Source organism: Primulina tabacum, chromosome 2, assembly GCF_025594145.1.
Source record: "Primulina tabacum isolate GXHZ01 chromosome 2, ASM2559414v2, whole genome shotgun sequence".
NCBI classification, from domain to species: domain Eukaryota; kingdom Viridiplantae; phylum Streptophyta; class Magnoliopsida; order Lamiales; family Gesneriaceae; genus Primulina; species Primulina tabacum.
In genome coordinates, this window is record NC_134551.1 from 17785353 (window position 1) to 17812958 (window position 27606).

General features: G+C 36.5%; 1 protein-coding gene across 2 annotated transcripts in view; it reads right to left on the minus strand.

Moving 5' to 3' along the window:
* LOC142530767 (DExH-box ATP-dependent RNA helicase DExH11) overlaps positions 1 to 27606 on the minus strand; it is a 54976-nt gene that overhangs the window by 25534 nt on the left and 1836 nt on the right. Inside the window, exons 3-14 of one of the 2 annotated variants that reach the window (XM_075636589.1) lie at positions 27265 to 27525; positions 27087 to 27155; positions 26863 to 26938; positions 23134 to 23387; positions 22905 to 23012; positions 21479 to 21580; positions 21115 to 21315; positions 20852 to 20962; positions 6091 to 6158; positions 5578 to 5953; positions 5115 to 5270; positions 4937 to 5047 (exon numbers count right to left, since the gene is read on the minus strand). In XM_075636589.1, the coding sequence (XP_075492704.1) occupies positions 4937 to 5047; positions 5115 to 5270; positions 5578 to 5953; positions 6091 to 6158; positions 20852 to 20962; positions 21115 to 21315; positions 21479 to 21580; positions 22905 to 23012; positions 23134 to 23387; positions 26863 to 26938; positions 27087 to 27155; positions 27265 to 27525 (1893 nt within the window). Of the gene's footprint in view, positions 1 to 4936; positions 5048 to 5114; positions 5271 to 5577; positions 5954 to 6090; positions 6159 to 20851; positions 20963 to 21114; positions 21316 to 21478; positions 21581 to 22904; positions 23013 to 23133; positions 23388 to 26862; positions 26939 to 27086; positions 27165 to 27264; positions 27526 to 27606 lie in introns of both variants that reach the window. The other variant, XM_075636581.1, reaches the window with a different exon arrangement.

The following is a 27606-nucleotide window of genomic DNA, read 5'->3' on the forward strand; positions in this document are numbered from 1 at the left end:
GGTAACAATCCAAATGAGACGAAATTACATATCGGGTGTTATGTGCATGTCTTTTTCCCTTTACTTAATGCAATAGGTCTATCATCATTGTTCGGGGCATAGTCGACATCAATAGTACCTTGTTTTTCTTTCGTGGACGTGGATTCCGGAGAAGTGTCATGGGCTAGATGATCTTGTACTGGTTCTTGTTGCATTTCCATTTGACCAATGTTTCTCCAAGAATAGACCTTGAGTGGTGTCTAACGGGAGTTTGTTCATGATGAGGGTTCGTCTTGAGAGTGTTCGGTGGTGTTGATTGTGGTTCAGGTGAAGGTTTCGATTCTGGATGGAAGATGGGTTCATTTAGTTCGAGAAGCACAGGATACCAATCTGGAGATTCATTGCTATGCTCCCCCTGAATGGAGAGAATGGGGAAGAATGGATCGTTTTCGAAGAAGGCAATGTCCATGGAATGATAGAACTTTTTGGTGGTTGGGGAATAGTATTTGTAGCCTTTCTGATTTGGGGAACAGCCGAGGAAAATGCACTTGAGTGTTCGGGGTTCAAGTTTGTTGCAGTTGCAGGAATGGATGTGAACAAAGGCGGAGCAACCAAAGACCTTGAGCGGAAGAGAATGAATAAGATGCATATTTGGAAAGGATGCCAATAGGGCTGCGGAACTCGAGAAGGCATTCGATTAATCAGGTAAGTGGCAGTTAAGACAGTCTCGTCCCAAAAATGCTGAGGGACATTGGAGTTGAACAAAAATTAACAAGCCAGCTCAAGCAAGTGGCGATTTTTGCGTTCAACGACCCCATTTTGCTGAGGGGTGTCCACTCACGAGCTTTGTTGCACAATGCCGTGAGTGGAAGGTAATCACTCAACAAGGAGTTGAAATAGTCACGGGCGCGATCAGAACGGAGTATCTGAGCATTGGCGGAGAATTGAGTTTGGATCATATCGTGAAAAGTTTTGAAGAGGGATGAAGTATCGAGTTTTTCCTTCATCAGGAAGACCCGAGAGAGTCGGTATGCACCGGTCATATTTTTTATTTTTCTGGCTCCTCATATATCTATGTGAATGAGGGAATAAGGGGTGGAAGGTTCATATGGTCGTGAGTTGAATGAGTGACATGTGTGTCTAGAGAGTTGACAAATATTAATGTAAAAATTTAGAAGTTTTATTACTAAAAAAATAAGGAAATAGCTTTGAGAGATACAAAGAGTTCAAATGCCCTAATCGATAATGTCATAATAACAAATCACTACCCTTATTGGAATGAAAAATGGAGCAAGAAGTAGAAAACAATGAGCCATTAACACTCATCAGTCTAGGCTTGGAAAATTGTCCATCCAAAGGAGATACAGACCAACAAGAAGATCAGCACTGCCAATCGTCTTGTTTGAAGCCAGATCCTGAAGGATGCAAGAGTCAACAATAAATTTAGTGGTGCATTTGACAGTGGAATTGAGATGAGTGACAGATAATAAGTTGCAAGAAAGATCAGTTACAAATAGTACGGACTGTAAACAAAGATTCCGGGTTAGAGTCACTGAACCAATACCAACAACTGACGAGCAAGACCCGTTGGCTATGCAAACAGTACGCAAATCCCGACATGTGCTATACGAATCAAATAAAGCCAAATTCCCAGTCATATGGTTGGAGGCACCCGAATCGACAATGCAAACATTAGATAACTCTTGTTTCGAAAGTAATCAAGTGGGAATTGGCATTACCAGATTGATGGAAAATGTTACCAGACCCGAGGAGAAAAGGAAAAAAAGGAGAAAAACCTGAGGGCTGACCAAACATTGAGTTCAGCATCTCCATACTCCAATTGTTCCTTAGTGAAGGGCAGTGGAGCGGAAGAAAAAACCGTCAATAGCAGCAGCGTGAACCTGCCGTTCTCGAGCCCGCTTGCAATCTGCTGGCTTTCTGTGGATGTGCCAACAAGTCTCGAGGATGTGATTTGGCTTCTTACACTTGTCACGCCATGGGCGTACATTGCACATGTGTTAATTCCCAGGTGGAGCAGCAGACAGTGGTGGGCGGGCAGCAGGCCCTACGCTAGTATTGAAAAGTGGTCGATGAGAGACAAGTGCCGAACCATCAACAGAAGGTGCTGAACCTATAGAGCCCAGCATCAATTGGCGCTTGCTTTCCTCATGCCGCACCACGGAAAAAGCTGGGCGAAGGCCAGGTAGCGGCTACGTGCCCAAAATATGGCCGCGCACATCATCGAGCGATTGATGCAGGCCCAACAGAAATAGGAACACGCTTTTCCTCTCCATGATGTCGCGGAAGAGAGCCTCATCTATGGGACACGTCCAAGTATGAGACTCGAATAGGTCCAGTTGCTGCCAAAGTCGAATGAATGTGTTAAACTAGGTGGTGACGTTGTCTTTCACCTTGACTTAGAACATGAAGTAGACCTTCAACTCGAAATAATTCGGACGTACTCTCTTGAGATGAATACGTATCACGGACAGCTTTCCAGATATCCTTGATCGTACTATAGAGTAAAAAATTCTCACATATCTTGGGTGTCATAGATTTAATGAGCCAGAACATGATCATGTTGTTCTCGACATTCCAAGCCTTAAATGTCTTGTCATTGGTGGCTAGACACTTTGAGGCACTCGAGAGATAATCCTCGTTTCCTTTGACGGACTGAGATCATCGCAGATAGTTGTGACTGGTTAAAATAGAAATTTCCAACATTCAATTCGCGGATGACACTTTGTTTCTTACCAAATCAGAGAGTCATATGCTGGAGGTAGTGGAACTGTTAAAATTGTTTTGCAGCACATCTGGAATGAAGATTAACTTCGATAAAAGTGTTGTTTGGGGATTGAATCATTCGGTTGACGAGGCTGAGGGATTAGCTTTAAAGATTGGGTGCAAGATAGAGCGATGGCCGATTACGTACTTAGGCGCACCGTTAGGAGCGAATCCGAACAAGATGGAATTTTTGGCACCTGTCGTGTCAAAGATGTCGAAAAAGTTGGCAAGCTGGAAGAAGTCGTTTCTATCAAGAGGGGGTCGTTTGACATTGATTAAAGCGGTGCTAAGCGCAATGCCAACTTACTATATGTCCCTTTTCAAGGTACCAATTCGAGTGGCTAAGTGTATGGAAAAGTTGATGCGCGATTTTCTATGGGACGGATCCGACGGGGAAAAGCAGTGTCATGTTGTTAGTTGGGAACAAGTTTGCAAGCCGAAAGACAGGGGAGGACTTGGATTGGGTAACATTCGACTACGAAATAAGGCTCTTTTAGGTAAATGGTGGTGGAGATGCGCGGTAGAAAAGGAATCCTTGTGGAAAAAAGTGTTGGGCAGCATCTACGGGAAAGAAGATAATGGATGGGATATAAGGTTGGCCAGGACATCGACATTGAGGAGCCCTTGGAAGTTTATCTCTCGTTCTTACACGACTTGTCATCAGTTGATTGCCACGGTACTCAAGGGGGGAAATTTGATAAGCTTCTGGGAGGATAGGTGGGTTGGTGAGAGGACTTTCAAAGAGCGTTTTCCGCGTCTTTACCGTCTCTCTTCGTGTATCAAAAAGCCAATTACCGAGTTTTGCTCTTTACATGTCAATCATGGTCAGTCATGCTTTCAGTGGGATGTTAGGTTTAGAAGAGGGTTAAGATCCATCGAGTTGGAAGAGTTCACCATCCTCTTAGGCGTCTTAGAGTCGGTTACATTGTGTGTGGGCACCATGGATTTTCGAATTTGGTTGGGGGATCCTTCTGGAGTCTTCTCCGTCTCATCTCTTTACTCATCTTTCTTTCACCTTAACACTTTTCCTCTTTTCCCTTACTATTCAAAAATTTGGCAAGTACCTTCACCACTAAAGGTAAAAGTGTTTTCCTGGATTGTGGCTTTGGGGAAGTTGCAGACTTGTGATGAGATACAGAGAAGGCCGGGCATAGTCTTAAGTCCTCAGTGGTGTTGCTTATGCAAAAAAAGTGGGGAAACTCAAGATCACATATTGCTACATTGTTCTTTTACGACTAACATATGGATCAGAGTTATGCAGCATTTGGGCTTCCATTGGACTTTTCCATGCAGATCTCAAGACATGCTCAGTGAACCGGGATTCTTAAAGGGGAAGGGTCTCACGGATTTTTGGGGGTTAGTGATTCATGGCATTTTTTGGTTAATATGGATTGAACGTAACAGGAGGATCTTCAGGGAAAAAGAGGACTCATGGGAGGAACTATGGGAAAAAATCAAATTCAGAGTGGCGAGTTGGACGCTTAACATACCGCAGTTTCAGCATATGCTTATATCGGACCTAGTTAGGGATTGGAGATTTATCTTTTGCTAGCGATAATGCTATTTTTATCACGGAGATGTTTTGTGGATCACTCATCCACTAATTTTGTAATCTAAAATTTATTATAATAAAGAATAGTTTTCTATCAAAAAAAAAAAATTTATGGCATGTGATGGAGGAGACCGGCACAGCGTCCGGAATGGTTGACGCGATGGCGGAGGATGGCGGATTCTCACTGAAAGACGCCATACTGCCGAACGTGATCATGGCTAAGGTTTCCCCTGATCTTCTGATACCATGTAGAATAATATAGAGAGAATATATTCAAGATAACTTATTTTCTCTCTCATATTTAGAATGAATAATACAGCCTAATTTATATGTTTAACATTAGCCCATAGGGAAAGTAATATACTCCTAATTTAACTTGATAATATTATAATAAGACAACATTGAGAATCTTAGTTATTAATAAACAGAATATTCAACAATAAGACATTATTATTTTGCTAGAATGATAAAGTGATACGAAATCACAATTTCAACACTGCTATTTATCCAATTGCTTTCCCTTTACTGAATTATTACATGGACCCAAATGAAGTATTAACTTTTACTCTGACGGACAGTAAAGAACTCTTACATCCAGAAGTTTGCTTCTATTGATTTTACCTTGATAACACCACGACAGAATAGCATTTCAACTACTTCTTTCACAATTGGGAGAAGTCCAGCATGGTGTACACCGATTCCTCTTCGAAGAAGGCCTTGAACTCTGACAACCTGAAAATTCATATAGTAACACTCCAGCATGCCCCAAGGAGCCATTAATAAAATTCGAATACGACACCTGCGGTAGATTTCTATCCGATCCTTTGAGCCTTGAGAATGCCTTGTCACAAAAGATCCGAATTTCACTTTTCTCTGAGCCAGTCGTGAGGTCCGTCCCAGTCAAGTTATCCGCTGATTTATCGCATCGGTTTTTTGAAAAGCAGAATATAACCACCTGACAAGTCAACTAGGTAAGCAAATTTCTTAATTTTCAACAAGAGCATTACACTTTCTTGCAATCAACTATCTCCAAAAGTTAAAACATTGAACATCAGTATTTGCACTGAATTTCATATAAACAGTAAAAGTCCTTGTCCACGAATGCCATGATTCCAACGACAAAGATAAGCATTGCAATTAAAGAAAGTATAAAAAAATTGTAACTGCTCACATAATTTTGATAAATATAGTTTGTATCACATGCATATGTATATCAGTGCTGGTATGAGCAACATATATATGGAGTAACTTTTCTTACATACAGGCAAGAGGAATTTTTTTGCTAGCTTATTAATAAGCAGCAACCATAAGGAAGCTTCTGATCTCCTAAATCCCCAACTGTTGCTACCATTGCTTTGATAACCCCATCCAGCCCCAGAGTTCACCAAATTCTGAGATCCAGAATGTTTGGCCTGTTTCGCATTAAAAGAACTTTCACGTTTCTGATTCCTGGCCCTTTCATTGGCAGGTAAAGACCCAGACCCTGCACCACTTTTAACTGTGGCGGAATTTTTCTTTTTGTACAGATCCTTGGCAGCTTTTAACCCCTGAGGGATGATCTTCTCATTTTCACAAATATTAAAAAACTCTCCAGAATAGAAAAGACAGTGCTCCAGAGGGACTGGTCTTTTAGTGGTCCTGTTAAAGAAAACAAGGCAGAACCAAAGAGAAAAAATTCCACCCTTAAACTAGTACATTTTTCCTTAAAAGAAAATGACAAAGAAAGTGACACCATAACTGTATGTTGAGGTTTCTTTCAAGTTGAGATTACTGACCCAGTAACACGAATTTGCTTTTGCTTCGTTCGACTAATCCAATCAGCAAACTCAAATGTGTTAGGCACCTAGAGAAATGAAAAAACTAGACTTGTCACTGGAGAAAGCAACCAGCCCAGACAAAGGAAAAGCACAGTATACAACCTCGTGAAGTTAAGATAAAAGAAATTACATCTTCAACATGAATGAAAATAGAAATAGGGGAAACTAATGAACAAGATTATGGCTAAATTGGTTGGCTCGTTATTCCTGGAAATGACTCGCAACTTCCCACCAAGATCCTGGGTCCAATGATGAGATACGAGACCAGTTTACGAGCTACATAGGCAGCATTAACTTTCCCAAAATTAAAAAGAAAAACAAGCTATTTATTTGTCACAGGGGAGAGCAAAGAGCTTAGGTATGAAATCCTTAGGCTATCTCTTTTAACTTGCAACTCCAACCTCTTGCCCATTGTTTGAATAAATTATTTATTTGTAATCATCATCTTACAATCTACATGTTGATATAAAAATTTGAGGCTTTTGAAATGATTATTTAGAAAATTTGTCCACTTTGATGAGGTAAAAAATCCTTCTACTTCAGATTTGTTACAAAAATGTTAATTAACATTACAATTATGGCAAATGGATCTTTGGAAATATTTATTATTATTTTGGAGTTGGATTTTCGGGTATGTAATTCACAGATGGTTGACATTAAATTATTGTTGTCATAATTAAATTTTTTGATACTATGAAATGTGTTGATACTGAGGAAACCGAAATCAACCCAGGACCTAGTTGTTTCCAAAGAATCATTGTTTTAAGCACCATGGAGGCTCATAAATGTCCAGAATAATATTATGATAGTGATAAGAAATGTATGCATAAATTTCGACACAATATTACATGCCGTCACTGAATTTTCTCAGATTAGCGCTGTAGACTTATAATCGTCTTATCACGAGCACACAAACAGGCCTACAAATGTAGATATGGGTATAGGTTTTGTGATTTATGTGGAAGAAGGTTGAGAAATTAATTTCTGAAGTGGGGGTTTGTTTCAAATAATTGTCCAAAAATCGAGAGATTATCTGGCATCATTCAGAGAAATTCTTCAGCAAATTATGTTGTCAAGATATAATTTGAAAGTATCTTCACTCATTTTACAGAATTAGATAGCCGGTAATCCCATATTTACAGTGATAGTGATCGACTGCACATTTCCAAATATAATTGATCAGGATTTTGTCCTTATTATGTGGTGTAATAAATGAATAAAAATCGATGTGTATTATTTTAAAAAAAACATGGGAGAGTGAGTTTGTTATGATTGAGTCTCGAACTCAAAACTCCGTCCCAAACTTGGGACCTTAGTGACATATGGGTTGTAAGCCATTGGCCATAAGTATTGTTTTTAATCAATAAGAAACATATGTTTCTCTCTATTCTTCACATGGTATAACATGAGCTACCTTGTTTCGTAAAAATGTCCCAAAATATTAGTAGGGCGACGCTGCGCATAAATAGACTTCCGACAAAATTCCTCGTGTTCAAAAGTCCACTGGAATCGCACTAAATTCTTTCCCCATTTCACTGCTTCAAGCAATCTTATTACTAGGATTTTGGGAGTGTTGCCTTTGTTCATATCCATTAACATAATATAGGAAAACTTGACCCCCGAGTGCTCAGATGTGTTTTTGTAGGCTATTCTCCCACTCAAAATGGGTCACACCCAACTAAATTTTTTTTAACCTCTGCTGATGTTTTTTTTTCTTTTTTTTTTATAGGAAACTATAATATATTCATTAAATAGCAGTTCATAGACAGGATGGACTAGAGATCCGCACAACAGGAAAAAAGACAAGAAAAATGCTTGTCAACTCAAACACAAATAAAACTCCGACTTCTTACTAGATCAGAAATCGAGAAGTGCTAGAAAACTACATGCTTCCCTATTCAGCTGGATGCACGAATCTTAATCTTTTCCCAAACATCTTCTGCCGAGTCTTCTAAACCTTCAAAAATCCGCCTATTCCACTCCAACCACACTGACCAGCAAATACATTGTACTATTACTGTCCAAAAAGTTCTACTCCTCTTACCCAGCTCGGGTCCAAGATCTGCCACAAAAAGCTAGGGCAATGATCTCGGGACTACCCGTACCAAATTCATCTCCTCCAAAGCTTTGAATCAGAATCTTATCTCCGACATTCCTATCTTCAGGGGGAGAATTTGAGGGAAGATAGAGCTAAAGAAAAATGTTTATTCCACACAAAGATGCAGTGCTTTCTATTCGAAGGTTTGTCAACAAAAGAGGAAGCTTTTTGGAGGTAACTAAATTTATTCAGTTAAGTACCAAGCAATGCATCATATTGCTGAGTGGAAATGCTATGTGGGGGTGGAAGTGTTAGGCAAATAATGTGTCCAAATTTTGGCGTGGAAGAAAGAAAATATGGTACATCATCGTGAAGGTCGAGAGCGAGTTACTCATTCATTTCAGAATGCTAATCATGCTTCGAGGAAGCCGCCTGCTGTGAATACTGAAGCTAAGGAGATCACTAATATTTGTAAGGACAAGGACTGGTTTGTAGCACTTATTATTACTAAGGAGACGGTCAGTATTCCTTGGGATTTGGTTGGGAGTGTGCTTGATAAGGCAGTCAAGAGTCGCATTCAAATTTTCCATTTCAAGCTAATAAGGCAGTGCGGTGGCCAAACCAAGGTTCTAAAATTCGCTAGGGCTAGTCGGACATTGGGCGAGGACTAATAAATCACAACATAAATAAATCACATATTAGAACTTCAACACAATAACATCAAATTTAAAATACGTTTAAACTTCAAAATATTCCCTGCATAGTCTAATGTGTCATCTCAATAAAATAAGAAAGAATTCAGATTTCTTCTAAACTTCACATTTAAATGTAGAAAGCTTTAATTAATGATTACACTGCTAATTGAATATCACAAATTTACTCCACCTCTTCTACACCGAAATTTTCAAAAACTTATTCTTCACCTGACACAAAATCAATTTCATCATTGTGATCATCTTCTTCTTCGGACTCAAAATTATCCTCGTGAAGTTCTCTAACTCTAGAGCTTCTTCGGGGTTGTAGATTTTCATCTGCCCCAGTTGCTTCATCAACTATTTGCCAAGTGAGCCCCAAACCTGGTTCAACTTCATTTCTTCCCCCACCATCCACAATCCAACCTTGTGCATTTGAAGCATATTTTTCAAGAAGGACGTCGACGTTCATTTCTCTCTCTTTTTTGCTTGTTAAACAATCAAGCATTAAATTGGACAAATACTAGATTGTTCAATCTATTGACTTCCAACTTATTTCTTTTCTTTGTGTGAATCTAAAAAAAACCGAAAAAATAATTAGTATATTTAGTTATATGAACATACACTTTAAAAATTAATAATTTATTTTAATTAAAGTTTAAAGTTACTCCTTCAAATGCACTCTGATTTCTTTCACACCCAGATGAACTTGTTATTAATGAAAGAATCCTCAATGCCATTCTTAGCAAGTTGGGTGTGTGAGCAACGTAGAAAAATGTTGAAAGTCTTTAATATTAATTGTCCAACTCGCAACCCTGAACTTTATCTTCTCCCAGACATCTTCTGTCGTCTCCGAGTCCTCTTGAAAAATTCTTTTATTTCTCTCCAACCAGATAGACCAAAGCGTACAGTGTATTACTACGAGCAAGAAGCTCATAAATTTTCTGTTTGGAGCTCCACCCGGTTCCATGATTATCATATCTGCCGCCCTCCTCGCAAGTACCCACTGAAAACCCAACTCTAGCAAGACTTTTGTCCAAATATCTTTTGCGAAAGAGCAATGCACCAACAAGTGATCCTGATTTTCTTCTTGCTTGTGGCATAAAGTGCACCAATGCAGACATAACATACATAGGGGCCACCTTCTTTGAATCGAATCACAAGTGGGGAGTTTTCCCAGAGCCACAATCCACGAGAAAACTCGAACTTTATGAGGGATCGGTACTTTCCAGATTTTTTCGAAGTAAGGAAAATAAGGGAAAGATGAGAAAGGAAAGAATGATGGTGCTTTGCCGATGCTACCATACGGATATTCCCTTATACTTGGCTGAGACCGGTGTGCCTGCTCGAGCATTGATTTGATAGTGATTCGATTGATTCTGATACATGCTCAGTGGATGGGCATTTGAACTGATATCTCCACGACAAGCATGCATTATATATCATATGTCATTGTGTAAATACATGTTGTATTTATGATTGTTGTTCCATACGGAGCATTTGCTCACCCCCAAGGAGGGTTGTTGTCTTCTTTGTCTGTGGACAATGGCAAGTACTCCAGGTTATCAGGAGACTGAAAATAGTACTTCTGGAGGGAGTCACATTTGAGTTGAGGTTGAGAAGTCTATCCCAGCGTATATGTATGTATCTATATACCGGGGCATTTCCCAGGGATATGAGATGTTTGTATGTAGTTGATTCAGTCATGTGTGAGTTTATCTTATGTTGTGATGTATTTAGAAGAGATTTTATTATATACTTATTTTAGTATTATAAACATAGTTGGCACACGGCTCGTTGTAAAGAAAATTTTTACTCGTTTTCAGTTGTAATTAATTAACTCTAATCAAATTCTATTGTAATAACGATTAGGAAGTTAAGGGCCCCACAAAAGAAATGGCATGCATGTGCTCTGTGTCTGAATTGGTGTGTGCTGTGTTGGAATGAGATGGAGTCACAGGATCATCTAAATATTCATTGTTCTTTCACGAGTTGTCTTTGGTTCGGCCCTTTGGAGGAGATGGGCTTGGTTTGGGTGATCCAATATCTTCGCACGAGCTATTTGCGACAGATATTAAACGTGATCTTGGTAGAATGGATATAATTTTTTGGACAGTAATAGTTCATTGTATTTGTTGGTCAAAGTATGGTTGGAGCGGAATAGACGGATTTTTCATTTTTAACAGCTTAGAAGAGTGATCGAAGAGTGTTGGGACAAGAATAAGATTCAGACATATAGCTGGATTGGGAAGCATGTAGAGTTTAAGAACTTCTTGATTTCAGACTTAATGAGAAATTGGAGTTATATATGTTGTTGATTACTTGATTTGTGCAGAGCTTTTGTCAGTTCTATTTCTTTCTATGTTATATTTCTTTCTATACAAATCGCTTGTTCATTATATGTAATTATTGCTTCGAATTAATGAATATAATATAATTTCCTATCAAAAAAAAAAAAACTCTCAATCTAAGGATGTTCAATCACCTGCTCGAGCTACAGTTCAACAACCCGAGGCACTCATTACCACCCAAGATGCTTAACAATCATGTTAAACTACTAGAGATATCAATTAGTCCTAGTGAAGCCATATGATCTCATATCCCCAAAGAAACCAACCATCAAACATCATAAACAATAATTATGGATTGCCAATTGCTCTTAAAAAGGGATTTAGGACATGCACCAAGCATCTACTTCATTATTCTAGACAAAATTTGTCTCAAAACCATAGCCTTTCTAGAAATCTACAATCTATTCCCATACCCAGAAACTTAAATGAAGCATTGAGAAATGAGAAATTGGAAAATGACATGAAAATTGAGATGGAAGCAATAGAATGAAATAAAACTTGGGAGTTGGTCAAGAAGATAGAAGGGATGAAATTATTTGGAAGCAAATGAGTGTTTACATTTAAATACAAGTCTGATGGTTCACTAAATTGATACAAGACACGATTAAAGCACTGCCCAAAAACCAGTACACGTAAACCACATGCATAATTGTTACTTTATTTAATTAATGACCTAGGTGATGCATGATAAGGCCAAATCTTGCAAATATTTTAGTGATTTAATTTTATAATATTTGCCCTTATCTAGAATTTTTATCCCTAATTATGTGATTATTTGAATTAATAATTTTAGATTTGAATAAAAGTGAAAAAGTGTTTAAATTAAGAGATAAAATAAATTTACTAGATTTCAAAGGAAACAAAATATCAAAAGAAGGGAAATAAAATATTTTTATTCCTTGATGATATTGAAATCTTGATAAATATCTTATCTATACTTTCTTTACTTGACATGGGCTTAGAAGGAAAGAAAGAAGGAGGCCCATTGATTAAAGATAAAAAGGAGAATAAGCAGAGACGTGAAAGAGAGGCGCAAACAGAGAAAAAAAATCAGCGCGGAAGTGAACAGCGGAGAAGGGAAAAAGGAGGAAGAGAAGGAGGCAAAGAAGAAGTACAGAGAAGGGGAGAGAAGAAAGGAAAGAGAACGGAAGTGAACAGAAGGGAGGAGATCCGTAACAGTGAGAGAAAAGAAGAGAACCAGGGAGGAAGAAGAGAAAAGAAATAGGGAGGAAGACAGAGGCAAAAGCTGGAGGAATTCCTCATCACACACCACAAATCACTGAGAATTCCTTTCACCCATTCTTAATTTTGTTTTCTTCTATGAACTTAAATATGACTTTTCACTTCTATTTTGAATTCATGGAATAATTTTCTTTAGGCTAACACCACGATAGGGTCAAACAATATTTTGTTTGATATTTGGTTTATTTTCAATATATTATTTTTCTTGATTTTAATTATTGATTGATGTTAGTTTAATATTTCTTGTTAATAGCCTGATCAATTATTTACACGTCTGTTGATTAATAACGAATCGGAAGATGATTGATTAAATATAGCAACAAAGACGTCATCAACACATGGTTAAACTGACTAGAAATAGTATTCGGTTTCAGTGTGCGGTTTTAGGTGAAAACTGAAATTCCACGAAGATTTAATGCATTTAGATCTAATTAAATTCAATTAGAAATAATTGGACTGTTAGATTTAAATAGGTTTTTTAACTCGAGGAATCGTTTAATAAATAAATTTGGGAATTTCACCGTAATTGTCAAGAATTAAATAATTAATTGAATTTTAACACGTGTCAATATAGTAAAGTTTGGTACCGTTGTGTGTCTTAGTTATTTATTTGAATTTGAATCCCTCGTTTTTAATTGAAATTATTTTATTTAATATTTTAGATTAATAATCCACGTATCATCTTTTTATTTATTTTGTCTAGCTTAAGTTAAGTGATATAAATTCTAATAATTAAATATTAGTCTCTGTGGGATCGATACTTGGACTCATCATCCATTTACTATAACTTGACCTAGCCCGCTTGCTAGATTTATTCCCAACCGAAATCGTCGGTCAATGCATGCTATGTGTTTAAATTATTTTAAATGTATATGTTTATTTTTATGCAATTTAAAATATTTTCTCGAGCTTTAGTTTTCAGGCGAATATTCGATGTCGGATCGGGAAAGGAGACCGGAGACGATGGAGGTGCTAAAATTTAATGTTATATTTTTAGTTTAAATCGAGAAATTATGTATTTTAAGGGATTTATGAATTTTAGCATTTAAGGGTCAAATTTAATTTATCGAGTAAAATAAAAGAACGTTAAGCATTCTAATTAGCAAATTTTTAAAGTAGGGGATTTAAATCTTTTCACTTGAGATACAATATTTTTAATAATTATTTTATGTCTTAATTAATTAAATCGATTAGTATTTAATTTATTAATGGAATTTAGGATTTTAAGGATTTCTTAAATGACCATGTTTCAAAAATTGTGGGACTTAATTATTATTCATGGCATTAAAATTTTTGGGAATTAATCTAAAATAACTAGTAAATGTTTTTCTTAGTATTATACAGGAGGACTATCCCTAAATTCTACTCTCATCTCACACCACACACACTCACACAAACTAGCCGCACACACATGCAAAACGTGGGATTCCACCTAGGGTTTGGGGTTTTTCACGGCTTCTCCTAGCAGCCACCATAGCCGAAACATCCACCCTATTTTCCTTGAATATTTTCGTCACTTTTGAAGCAAGAAAAAGCAGCAAACCATTCTCCGTTCGGCCTCCGTATTCCCCCACGTCGGTATTCGAATATTCGTGCGTTTAAAACGCAAAAGCATGTCTAAACCCTTCTTTGACACATCGATCATGTTATATACTGTATTTTGAAATGGTTTGATTATATGAATGATAGAACGTTACCGATATCGTTTTCGATACATAATATGTATGAACTTCCACGTTTTCTCGAGTTTCTTGATCGCAGGCTTCGCACCGATCCGAAGGCATGCTTCTGTGTATGGTTGTGTTATGGGGTGCGGGTGCCTTAAGATGTTATTAGGTTGTCCGTGATGGGTCGAAAGGTTGCTGGTACAGCGGGAAGTCGATGGGAATGCACGGGGTGATCGCGGCTTCAGGCATGCGGTTCGTTGAATGGCTGAACAAGGGCTCGTGACTAGGATCTAGGTGGGGTCTTAGGGTCCTGGGGTAAGCCTGGTCTTAATCGCTTAGGGTCTGGTTGGACAGCAAGAGGGCTGGAGTCGATTCTTTGGCCGCGCGCATGTGAGGGTGTCGCGCATGGAGGCTCACGGCTTGGGTGGTTAAGGGCTGGTGCATGGGTCGTCGGCTGGAAAAGGTCGAACCAGGGTCTTAAGTGATGTCTAAGGGTCGAGTCTAGGGCTTGGTTCAAGTTGGAATCGGTATGGAGTCGTAGGGAATGGGTACATGTCTTAGTTTCATTCCTTGGGCAGCTTGTGTTCTATGGATGGTTATACATGGTTTAAAGGGTTCGGTCATGGTTTGGGGCTAGTTTAGAGCCTTGGGACAGTAGGTTGGGATGTAGTTCATGTGTGGGTCGAGTCTCGAGTCGATTGGTACGTCCTAAATGGTTCTATTTAATTTGGGAGTCGTACGTATCCGAATGCATCTTTAGGGGTTGTTTTAGTTATTCATTGAGGATGTTGAGGTAGCATGTTCGTGAACGATCCAACGAGATCCATAATGTTCGTAAGTACATATGACGTGTAAAATAATTATTTTTGAGGTATGGGATTGGTAAGGTCCAAAATTAAGACGACGTAATCCGACTGCATGCAACTCTAGAAAATATGAAAATGGCTCATTAATTGATTTTAATTGCTTAGTTGATTATGTGACATACATGGTTATATGTTAAATAGGGTTTTATTATCATCATGCATAAAACTGTATTTTTAAGGATTATCCAAGTTGCGATCGAGGAACGGAAACCGAGGGCTGAAAAACGTAAAAATGCTTTTATTAATAATTGATTTTTACTATTTAAAATGTGAGTGATGTTTTTTTCCATATTGTTGAAAATAAGGAGTTTTTAAGTGAATTTATACGCCGGGACGTAATTTTTATCGGTGTTGGTTTTTCATCAAAAATCCGAACTTTTAAGCAACCCGACTATTAAATTCACACTTATGTAACCAAAACTTTTTTATATTTTAATTAAATCCTAAACAAGCACTAATGGGCCCAAACTTTGCTTAATAGGCCTAAGCCCGGCTATTAAATTCACACACTTATGTAACCAAAACTTTTTTATATTTTAATTAAATCCTAAACAAGCACTAATGGGCCCAAACTTTGCTTAACAGGCCTAAGCCTTAATTGGTGATTTAATTAGTGTATAAATATATGTAAACCCTACACTTTACAACTCAAACTCTCGCCCCACTTTCTGAAACTCTCCCCACCCCCCTTACACGATACACACACAACTATTTTGAAGAAGAATTGTCGGATTTTCAAAGGAAAGCATCAAGGCCATCGTCTCCTCGTCCCCCGTTCTTCGTCGTCAACGTTTATTCGTGCGTTTAAAACGCAAAGGTACGCCATGCATCTCCTTTTCTCGTCTATCACATCGTAGTATTATTTTTAATTACGTTTGTATGAAAAGCATGTGTTCATATTAATATTTTCGGAGTATGGCATGCACAAGGGGAAAAATCACGATTCTATGATTTAAATTCATGTTTTATTGTGGTTAAGGGGCTGCCATGATGTTAGGTTTGATTGAGTGGTGTTTTTCCATGATTTAAAGGGGCTTAAGACACACCACACGCGCTGTAAAACTAAGGAAGCAAGCTGGTACGAAAGTTCCCTGTCATGCGTTCATGATTGGTTCGGCTTGTGGGGTGGAGCGCCTGGCTGGGTCATGGCTTGGGGCTAGGGCTCGGCTGGGGTCTGGTTGAGTCAGGGGTAGAGTCCTAGCCAAGCTAGGACTCGGGCTACAGGGCTGGGAGGAGTCCTTGCTTACCCGAGAACCTGGTGAAGGTTTGCGCAGGGGTCGCGCAGCTTGCAGGGAAGGAAGGGCTCGGTCCAGGGCTCAGGGGCTGGGCTAAGGCAAGTCCTTAGGGTCCTAGGTAGGTGTACTAGAGGGTGGTTCGGGTGCTGGAACGTCGGCTAGGTTCCTAAGTTCACCAACAAAGAGTCCATACATATTAGAACTCTCGGCCGCTGCATGGGCTTGGTAGGGGGCTCACGTTTTTGGTTTGGGGCTGGTTCCTAGCTGGTTCCAAGGGTCCAGTAGGGTGCACTAAGGGGTTGGTCAGGATTTGGGAAGGTATGGCTCGAGGGTGGCTCGACAAAATCGAGACATGGCTCGGGTGGGACTTTTGTAGGTCATTTGAGGGTTTTCAAAGCAAAAATATTTGAAATATGGCTCACGGGGGTCGAGCCATGGTTCATAAGGGCTAAAATAATAATATAAAAAGTCTAAGTTTTAATTTAGGAATTTGATTCTAAAGTTTGGGATTTTTCGGGATTAAACACCGTCAAAACGATTATTTAAAAATTAATTTTAAAGTCATTGATTCAAGCCAAATAAAAATATGGGAAAATTCATGTAAACTTAAATAATTATTTGGGACATGTTAGAGTCAATGAAATCAAGAAAAAGCCAAAAACGTAAAATATCACGTCCAGGGGTAAAACGGTCTTTTTACACCTAAAAATTTGTAAAGGTCATGGCAGTGCCCTGAATGCTGTTTTTACGCTATTATGATTATTTCAAATGTCTATGAAATGTTACATGAATAAATTATGATTTTTAAATGTCCATGGATTTTTATGATTTAAGGTTGACATTTAAAATATATGTTGCATGCTTGGTTTCAAAAGAAAATGATATTTGTGCATGATTTTATAAAGTGATGAAAATATGAAACATTGATGAAAGTGAAGTAATTGTGACTATTGAGGATATGAAGATATGATTGAGGATAGGCCAAGGCTCAGTTGACGATCTTATGTCGCTGATGTCCCCGCCGCCCAGTACTGTGGTTTCATGTAGATGGATCCATCGACTATTGAGGATATGAGGATATGATTGAGGATAGGCCAAAGCTCAGTTGACGATCTTATGTCGCTGATGTCACCGCCGCCCAGTACTGTGGTTTCATGTAGATGGATCCATCGACTTTTGAGGATTGAGGAAAGTCACAATTAACGATCTGAATTCTACAAAGGAAAAGGAAAAATGTTTATGATCATGATAAAAGGTTTTATGTTATGTCATGTTGAGGAAAAAAAAAAGATTAAGGTTTATGTTTGCATGTCATGAAAATGTTATTTTTACGTAAAAGTATTTTCACTGTTGCATGTGATTTTATACATATACTTGTTATCAAGATTATGGTGTGTTGAGTCTTTAGACTCACTAGGTGTGATGGATGCAGGTGAGGTTGAGGGAGGTCTTGATGCTTAATTTAGCTGGACTAAAGGTGCACACAACCCGAGGACCAGCGCTTTTACTCTTCAGCATTTATGATATATGCTTCATGATTTACGTTAAAGATTTTAAGACTATTTTTATTTATGCTTTTGAGATATTTTTGAGAGGTTTAGTAGGGGCTATACTCTTCAAATTTATTGTTTTTTAGGTTGGGTAAAACATTTGACGATTTCATGTTTTGACGGATTCCTTTGGATTTTTAAATATTAGTGGTTGATGTTTTATTTTAATGGGTAAAATATTATAAAAATATTTTAATGTAGTATATGTATATGGCCGAAATTATGAGTGTTTTTTAAAAAAAAAAATTCTAGTACTTATAAGAAATAAAAAAGGCAGTCGTTTCAGGATTTGTCTTGTGATCAATTATGTTTATGGGTTTGGAAGCGAAGAACCGTGTCCGGGGACCTCTCCAACCTCTTCGGGGAATCATGTTAAGTTAGGGAGTGGACATCAAGTCCAAGGGTTGTGGTGATCCCTGCCGCCCCAGTACTGTGGTTAGTTTGATCAAACAATTTATGTTTTGGGCCACTTGCATTGAACAGAACTCTACGCAAAATGATTTACGATTACGATTATGTATGACGAACATGAAAATATGATTTTATGAAATGTTTATGCAAGAAAGTCGCGTTATACATATTTATGCTCATATTATGCTATGTACGAGCTATATTTAAATTGCATGAATTTTTATTACGTATTACTTGTTATTCACGGTTTATGCTTATTGAGTCTTCAGACTCACTAGACTTGATCCATGCAGATGATGTAGATGAGGAGACGGGAGGTGGTGACCAGTGAGCAGGCTCGGACCAGTGGCAGTGCAAACCTGAGGACTTTGTAGATTACGATATTTTACTTATGCAAGTTTTTAAAACTATTTACTCTGATTCTTATGCATTAGTATTGGTGGCAAGCTCGTTGAAACTTTTTATGTTATGTTAGACTTTTACAAATTGAATTAGACGTTATTAACTTGAGATTTTTATGATTATGGTATTCAAATGTTGGAGTTTTTATTATTAACTTTATTTTTTAAAAATGCGTGGTCAACATTATTTTATTTAAAGAGTTCTGCTTATAATAAATTATATGATAAGAAATTTTTAAATTTTTCCGCAACTATTATAGTAGTATTATTTAAGTAACGGATCGTTACAGTTAATGTCAAAAGGCTATGCTCAAACTTATGGTATGGATTACTTAGAGACATTTGCTCTAGTTGCAAAAATAATTACACTCGTTTTTGGCAGCTATGTATGGTATTTACAGCAATTCGAAGACTATGAGGTTGTACTCCAATGACAAATCAGCCACAAGCATCGCATACAACAAGGTCCTACATGACCGAACCAAGCACATTGAGGTTGACAGAAACTTCATAAAGGAGTTGGATAGTAGACAAAATTGCACACCATTCATCTCAACTAATGCTCAGATAGCTGATGTCTTACAAAAGGGAAACCAAATAATGTTTTCAAACATATAGTCAGCAAGCTCGGAATGGAAGACATCCATTCACACGCTTGAGAGGGAGTGCCAAGATTTAACTTGAAAATATCATCACTGATTTTATGGAATTATATAGGTTGTAATCCTAGATTTACAGTGATTGTGATTGACTGCATATTTCCAAATATAATTGATTAGGATTTTTTCCTTACATTGTAGTGTAGTAAATCTGAATATAAACTGATGTACACGAATCATTTTTAATCAATAGAAAATACACATCTCTCTCTATTCTTAAGTCTTAACATTTGTCAATATTAGAATTTTATTCTAAACTGTCCATTTTCGGGGGCAAACATATATTGAGAGTATACCACTAGATGCCTGATTATTAAGAAGGGGGTTATGCATCAGAACTGAATATTTGATGAATGTGTTTTTTGAAGGTGAGAATAACTATCATACATTAGGATATAAATAATATTTTGCCCCGTGTCAAATTCCCCAAAATTATTGGTAAAGAATTTTTAACGGCCCAAGGTGATATAATTGTAATAATTGAATAAATAAGTGTTTTGGCTCGAAGTTTCGACAAAGGAGCTCATGAAAACCAATTACTGAGATTCAGGCATAATACGAGATGAATGACACAGTGACATGACTACTTAATATGTAGCAGCATGATAATTAGCATAGCAAATTTTTACTATTGAAGATATTACTGAATCATATATATAGTATAAATGCACTGCATAGAGGAATGCTGAGCCTTGTGTATTTGATAACCAAATAATTGTAATCACTTGATCAATAAAAACAGTAAAGGATGAACCACGTTACAATGCACCCTTAATTACTATGCAAGAAAATATGAAAACTATTATATTGGCCTAAGATTCATAATCCTAAAAATAAGGCACGCTATCCAACCTTAATGACCAAGCCATGCACGTCACCAGGGTGCACACTTAGCTAAAGGGTTCCGCCTAGGCTTGTGCTCATTGGATTTTAATAACATGCATATGACAAACTGAAGATGCACAAAAAATGGTGACTATGGTGCTCCTCATCGGGTCTATCCCACAAAAAATCTCATAATCTTCCCTATGGTTTCCGCTACTCCCTCGAGTAGACAGCTCACTTATTTAAATACTGATCGTTCTTTTTTTTCAATTAGGGTAGGGTAGAAACTAGATACAGCGGCAGTGAGCCTGAAGATGCATCCCTCTTTTCTTTTCTTTTCTTTTTTTGCCTTTTCTTTCAGGTTTATGTTTAGCATATATGGTTAAAATATGATGTTGGTCAGAACTCAGATGATGTTGATTTCTTCTGTATCAATCCCATTTACCAGAGCCACACAAAAACCTTACATAAGGGTAACATAAAGTACGATATTGCTTAATTATAATGCAGCTTGGGGACCATTAATATTGAAGGTAATTTAGCTTCAGATCTATGTGGCAGGTGAAATATATTAGGTCACCTCCAAATGCCTATTAAAAAATTGCAAACCTCAACCTCCTATGATTTAACCATGACTACACACGAGCAAAGCAATACACAATTTTCTCCATCACAAAATGAGAGGATATCATGATGCAATGAGACACCGATCAAAGCAGATAAAAAGTTTGTATTATTATGGTCAACTGCCAAAAAGTGTGCATTAGGAACAGAAAACATACAGTGGCTGAGAGCAGTACGAAATTGATATGCCTCGGAAGCATGATAATAACTTCCTCCCAAACCACCCCTCTTTCAATGTCGTTAACATAATGCACTTCATCGAATATAACCTATCATTCCACAAACAATATAAAGAAATATCACGAGTCTCAATTGCAAAACAACGTTACAAGAAGGTAAAAAGGCATGAGAGTAACAATTTTTTGACAGGTAATGCAAAATCAAATACCACACAATATAAGTGTCATAAAAAACACCTTACCCATTCTATGTCACGTATTATATCAGCACCCCTATAGAGCATTGATCTCAATATCTCAGTGGTCATAATGAGACAATCAGCATCTGGCCTCAAGCTAACGTCACCGGTAAGTAGACCAACATCAAATTTTCCACAAAAATCTCTGTACTTCTGATTGCTAATCGTTTTAATTGGAGCCGTATATACAGCTCTTGTGCAATGCTGCATTTTTACAAAGATTTAAAATAAATTACAATCCACAAGTATTATAGACCACATAATAAGAAGATATGAAAAGGAAGATTTTTTAAGGGGTTAAAATAGAATTCATTGGAGATTCTCCTCCTACATCCACAAGCACAGACACCAGAACTCAGCGACATACTTTTGAAGCCAGAGCAAATGCGTATTCGGCAACAACTGTCTTGCCAGCTGATGTATGAGCAGCTACAAAAACAGAATCCCCCCGTTCAAGATAATATATGGCCTGTACGTATGACAAAACACACTAAATTCAGTATGTAGTCAACTCATCCATGAAAATTAAAACCCAGAAAATCAATTCAGGGATGAAAGGCGTATAACCGAAATCTGATTTTCCGGTGTAAAATTGCAGACCAAATGTGATTTCTAGAACTTTGAGGATCAGAAACCGATACAGTAATCAAATTCCAAAAATTTATCGTGGCAACTTAATTCTTTCCCTTGTCGTATTTATATCGTTGTGTGTATATTTTACACATAATCCATGCAAATACATATTTAATATCCATACATACACATGTACATATAGGTGTGTATAGATATGCATATGTATATATATCTGCATATGTTTGTGTCTCCATATGAACCTATATCTACACATGTACGAATTTAAATGATAGGAAGTATTTCATAAACAAGTATTGGTTATTCACTTGATAATATTTATGAATAATATTAAAAGATATAATTTCATAGTTAAACTTTTATAAAATAATATTTTTTTGAAGATTGTTATTATGGATACATAGATGCGTAAATTTGTGATGTAAAGTAATTACTATTTTCATCAATTTCAACACTTATTCTTCACTAACTCATGCCACCATAAATGATACTTAAAGATTATGACAATACTACTCATTCACTATTGACTAGTGGTATAATTACAAATTGTTTCAAAATTGATTATCGTGAAATTAATCATTACAACGGAGCTTGACCATTTAATACCAATTAATTAATAAAAAAATTATGACTGCAATGATAGGCAATAACATAGTCAATATATCTAACTACATCAAAAATATTATTCAATTAATGTTTACCACATATAATGATGCGACTTTACTTTTAATAGTCCATAATTAGTTATACATAATAACTAAAAAATATAATAAATTTGTATCGATATACTTACACATAGGTTCCATCCTTACCATGTATATGCCAACAAGACACTTAAAAATTAGGTCATTTCCAAAGATTACAGTACTTAAAAACAGATATTGAAAAGTAAGATTTCTCACAATCGGATAAGCCCCGATTAGATATGATTCCTTGAGAAAAAAATGGGACCAAAAAAAAAAACCATTGCTAGTCTCTTTTACCTGATTCATGATGTAGTAAACATAAAATTAGCAAACAATAATCCATGCTTTCAATAAAGAAGTATAATGCTTGTGCCCGCTTAACTCACTATCCGCCCCACAAAATTTGTAGCCTTCCATTCATTCCATGTTATCAGGACTCCAATATAAATATAATAAAATCACTATTCAAATAAACTAGTCAAATATAACATATAACAATAATTTAACAATGTCTACCTCCTTTTGGAAAGAATCGAGTTCAAATGGAAATGTAAGTGCCATATCAGGAACGAGTTCGTGAAATCGTTCGGCAATTTCTTCACTTCCCCCACTAAGAGCCCATGCCTACAAACAAAACAAGGAGATTGCTTGATAAATCTTGGAATAAAATAAATAGGAATGAGTTCTAGAACACAACCAAATAATCAAGCATTTCCTAAACTTCCATATTTTATAAAATCATCACCTCTTTTGGTTGCTGCCCACCGATATTTGTATCTCCGACTAATCTAGGCATTAATTCTTTTGATTCGCTAGACAATATTTCATCAAGAAGAGAGGATGGTTTCTTTATCACGTTATCAGCAACATTTAAATCATTTATCTTGGTCGGATCTTTTATCTCAGTTGAAGTTTTTCTCTCAGTTGGATCTCTTATCTCGATTGCTATTTGACTAGATTCCTTGACAGATTCTATCTGCGTTCCGCCAGGTATAGTAGCTGCACAATTAGCCTTATATAAACCCCCAAAAAAAACAAAGGAAAGAAAGAAAGAAAGAAAGAAAGAAAGAAGCCTTATAATGTGAGACTAATGATAAATATTGATTCACCAGCACAAAACTATTTCAAATTGATTGTAATGTTGAATTTTCATCTTATCCATGGTTATAAAAGACACACAAGAGCCAAAAGCCTAAGAGCAAGGGATGTTTCTCATAAAAACATTGCATGTTTAAGCATTTTAATTCAGAAATTAGATGTGTGAAAAAAATTGATCATATAGCAGCCAATATCAACTTTACAAATCATTGAACATACAAACCAGTATTAATTAATTTCGAGCAAATAAAAGTAACAATTCCCTAGCATTTCACCTTGAATTTATCCTTGCATTCTTCAGAAAGTAATTTACATGCATGGCAACGGGGTTCACAAAACAATAATTATTAGCCGGAATATATTGCATGTAAAATAAGATTGTAATACGCTATACCTTCATTACAAGTTCCAAATACAACTTGCCAATGATTTTTGTAAGCCACTGAAAATGAGATATAAAGTGATTTTATCGAAAAGAAATCAGTGACTTTTAAGAAGTGTGTGCACCATGAACCTTCAAGGTAAGCCAGAAAACAAAAGTGCCTTGCTGCACCCCACATGTTTGTTGCTTAAAAACTATGATCTTCTCAAATACATGTCATGTACTCAAGAATGAGTAGTAAACCACAATTGAACTTGCACTTAGAATCGTGCTCGTGACCGGATGGGCACATGCCAGTCTAAGTAAAAGGCACATGTCAATCAAACTATAAATAGTCAAGATATTGATTAAAAATATAATCTAAAGTTTGGAAGGTGATATATTTTTACTCTATTAAACTTAGTTCGGTTAGAATTATATAAAAATTTGAAGTTTCACGTTGATTTGTATTGCTACAATTTTAGATATTTTAATATATAGTAAACATCTTTGTCATTTAAAGATTAATAGCATATTAATACTTTACACTTCTTCGAATTTTACATTTTCCACAGTAAAAATAGGAAAACATGAAAGTGTATATTATAGGTGTGATCATTAGATGACAAAGATACTGGCTTTTTATCAACCAAAACACCTAAGTTTACAAGAAAGCAACCTAATCTAAAACATAAACATGATTTTTTAGATCCTAATTCCAATTAAAACTACTTAAATCATAGTAATAACTTTTCCTGATTAGAATTGTATATTTTCCTAGACTCCGCCTAAGGTTTAAGCATAGACTATTACAGTTACAGCTCTAACAAAGACATGAAAACACGAATGATAATTTCGTTTTTACGCAAGTTAGTCTCTGTAAAATAAATACACTGCTGACCAACTTCATCCAGATGTTCCACAAACTTATGGTTGCAGCTAAATCTTTTCGCTAATCTTTTCCTCAAAGAAATTCAAGACTCGACATTGCTTTTATTCAAGATAGGATTAAAAGGCTAAGCAAAGCCCCATGTTTGCTACGTCCTCGAATAAACAACAAAGAATGAAAGACCGCAATCTCCCAAGAATATATATTTGGCTCGTTTTGTATGATTGTCATTTCTCGACACTAAAAACTGACATTTTATGATGTTCATCCTGTATCTCAAAATGCATTGGAGAATCAAAATAGGGCGATAAAACAGGACAGGTGAGAAACTAAAATGTTATTTACATCATTCGAAGCAATGCCTACTAACAACCCATTTGTTTCTATCAATGGATTATTCACCTTAACTGTTGACTTGCTTGTTAAGGTTAAAACTGATGGTTGACATGGATACCAAAAAGGCAATTAAATCTAATTTATTTTAATTCCTAAAGATTCAAAATATTTTAAGAAGTCCCACACAGAGTATTAGGAATAACTTAAAATCAAATGTCCCAACTGCGATGCATATATTAAACCAACCACCATAAATGTCTAAGTCGAGCTTAAAACCAACAAGGTCCTAAAAAAAATGCTCATTAACACAAGGCCCCACACTTTAACAAAGCAAAGAACGCATCACATAAATGAAAAAATTCATATCTGCAAAAGAAATGGTTGTTCTCTATCACTCAGTACCAATATGAAGATAGACAGGTGAGGTACCATGACAAGATATGTCAAGATAGTAACCAAGCTCAACAATCACAGATTTACCAATAGTTTGGCATGATGGACTGAACAACTAAGACAGCAGCCATGATCTAGTTTCTACTGGTTGCCCATCTTGAATTTTGTGGAATGCCGGTGGTCTGATGAAAAGATTTAGTAAATTTTCCATCTTTTCTCAAAGTTAATGAATCATTGTTAATATCAACACTTTTGGCACGGTCACGGGAAATGATTCAGTAAATTCTTCTCTGTTTTCTCCAAGTTAATGAATCATTGTTAATAAATCAAAACTTTTGGTATCCATGGCAGTGAATGATATTTGGCAGCACCACCACCATGGCCTACAGTTTAACTCTATCTTTTTTCCATTCCTCAGAAGTCCAAGGATTTTATGCTATTGGAAAATGAGTAATCTGGGGAAGTGCATGCTATCGATATTTCCTACATATCTAGATGACTAATATGCAAGTGGTTTTATAGACCTAAATCTACCAGGAAACAAAATCTAAACTCCCAAAGTAATTAGAAAGATCCAAATCAAGTCTGATTAAATCAGAATAAAATGATGAGACAAGATTTGCCTCCTCAAAGCTCACGCAAGTTAGCGTGCATTTTCCTTGCTCTAACTTCTTCTTAAACATAACTAGAATATCAAGATAATTTTTTTTAAAGTTTAAAAAGATGGACCAGGAATTGCTTACAGATCAAGATAAGAGCCTGATGTTTATATGTGAGTACAGAAACTAAATGAGGTGCAGAAAGGCACAAATCACAAATTAGAATCATTCCTAATATAGAATGCACTACTGTTGAAGGGAGAAACATCACTACAAGCATTGTGAAACACCCATCCCTCTTCCTGCTTTCCCTCCCTTCACATCCCCTAATTTCTAAAATTATCCAGTCAGAGATAAACTCTTTAGTCATTAATAAAATTAAACATAAATAATAAAACAAATGAAATAAGCGAGAATGAAAGCAGAATGACCACCTTCATCATTTTAAATCTTAAGTTAATAGTTCATACAATTTTCATGGGCTTCCCAGAAATATCTTAACCAAAATCTTACGCATTGTAAAACATCAATTAAAAATTTCTTGCACTAGGTAAGCAATAATATGATAGCTTGTAACATCTCCATGAATAATTTCACAACCATCACATTTTTTCTTATCCGTGTGTCAATCAACTAAGTTCAATGTCCAGCCATCAAATGCTAGAACAGATGTCAAACTAATTCCATCAAATAAACCAGAAAGGAACTCTCAGCTTAACTATGGATACTTTTCAGGCATTGTCTATGCATACACTTGTAATTGTACAGAGTACCATAATGATTACTAATGATACACACCGTCTCCAATGTATTCAAAGACATCCTCTTCCCAGGGTTTCTTGAATAAGTCATCGAACTGCAATGACAGCTCATTCTGCATTTCATACAAGAAATTTAACATTCAAAAATAAAAGAAATATGTGAATTGCAATTGCTTTGAAAATATAGAAAGAGCTGCATGCATGTATATTTGAGAACATATTGTTACTCGACTTAATATATAAGAAAGTATTATAACTGACCAGCTTTACAGTTGATGTGCCCTTGTCCGCATTTGCATTTTCGGTGACATTCCATGTGCAAGAATGCTCCTTCAAAAGCTTATGAATAACAAGGTTGTGTGAAAATCATGGACAAAAAAAAAAATTAGTACCTTGACTAATTAAATGCTCTTCCATTGCTGAAGCGAGCAGTATCTACCTTGAGATGACCTAGATTCAGTCCCTCTTTAAAGCCTGGGGGAAGTACTTGTGCAGGGCCCCCGTTAAGAAGTTCTTGTGCCCACTCACCATTGTAACAACCGTCTGGAAGAATTTTCCCCAAAGAATCAACATCAACCAGTCCACCTGGGTGAAAAGGACGACTATTTATACTTCCCTTAACAAAATCCTTAGCAGGTCCAACAATTCGTGGCAAAGAACCAGTGTTATCAGCTCCTGCTGTCAGTTCTGATATATCCACCTGCACAGTTAGAAGTAATAATAATAACTCAAGATGAAGTAGAAAACATTGTTGCCAAATATTGGCACAATTCAAATTTTA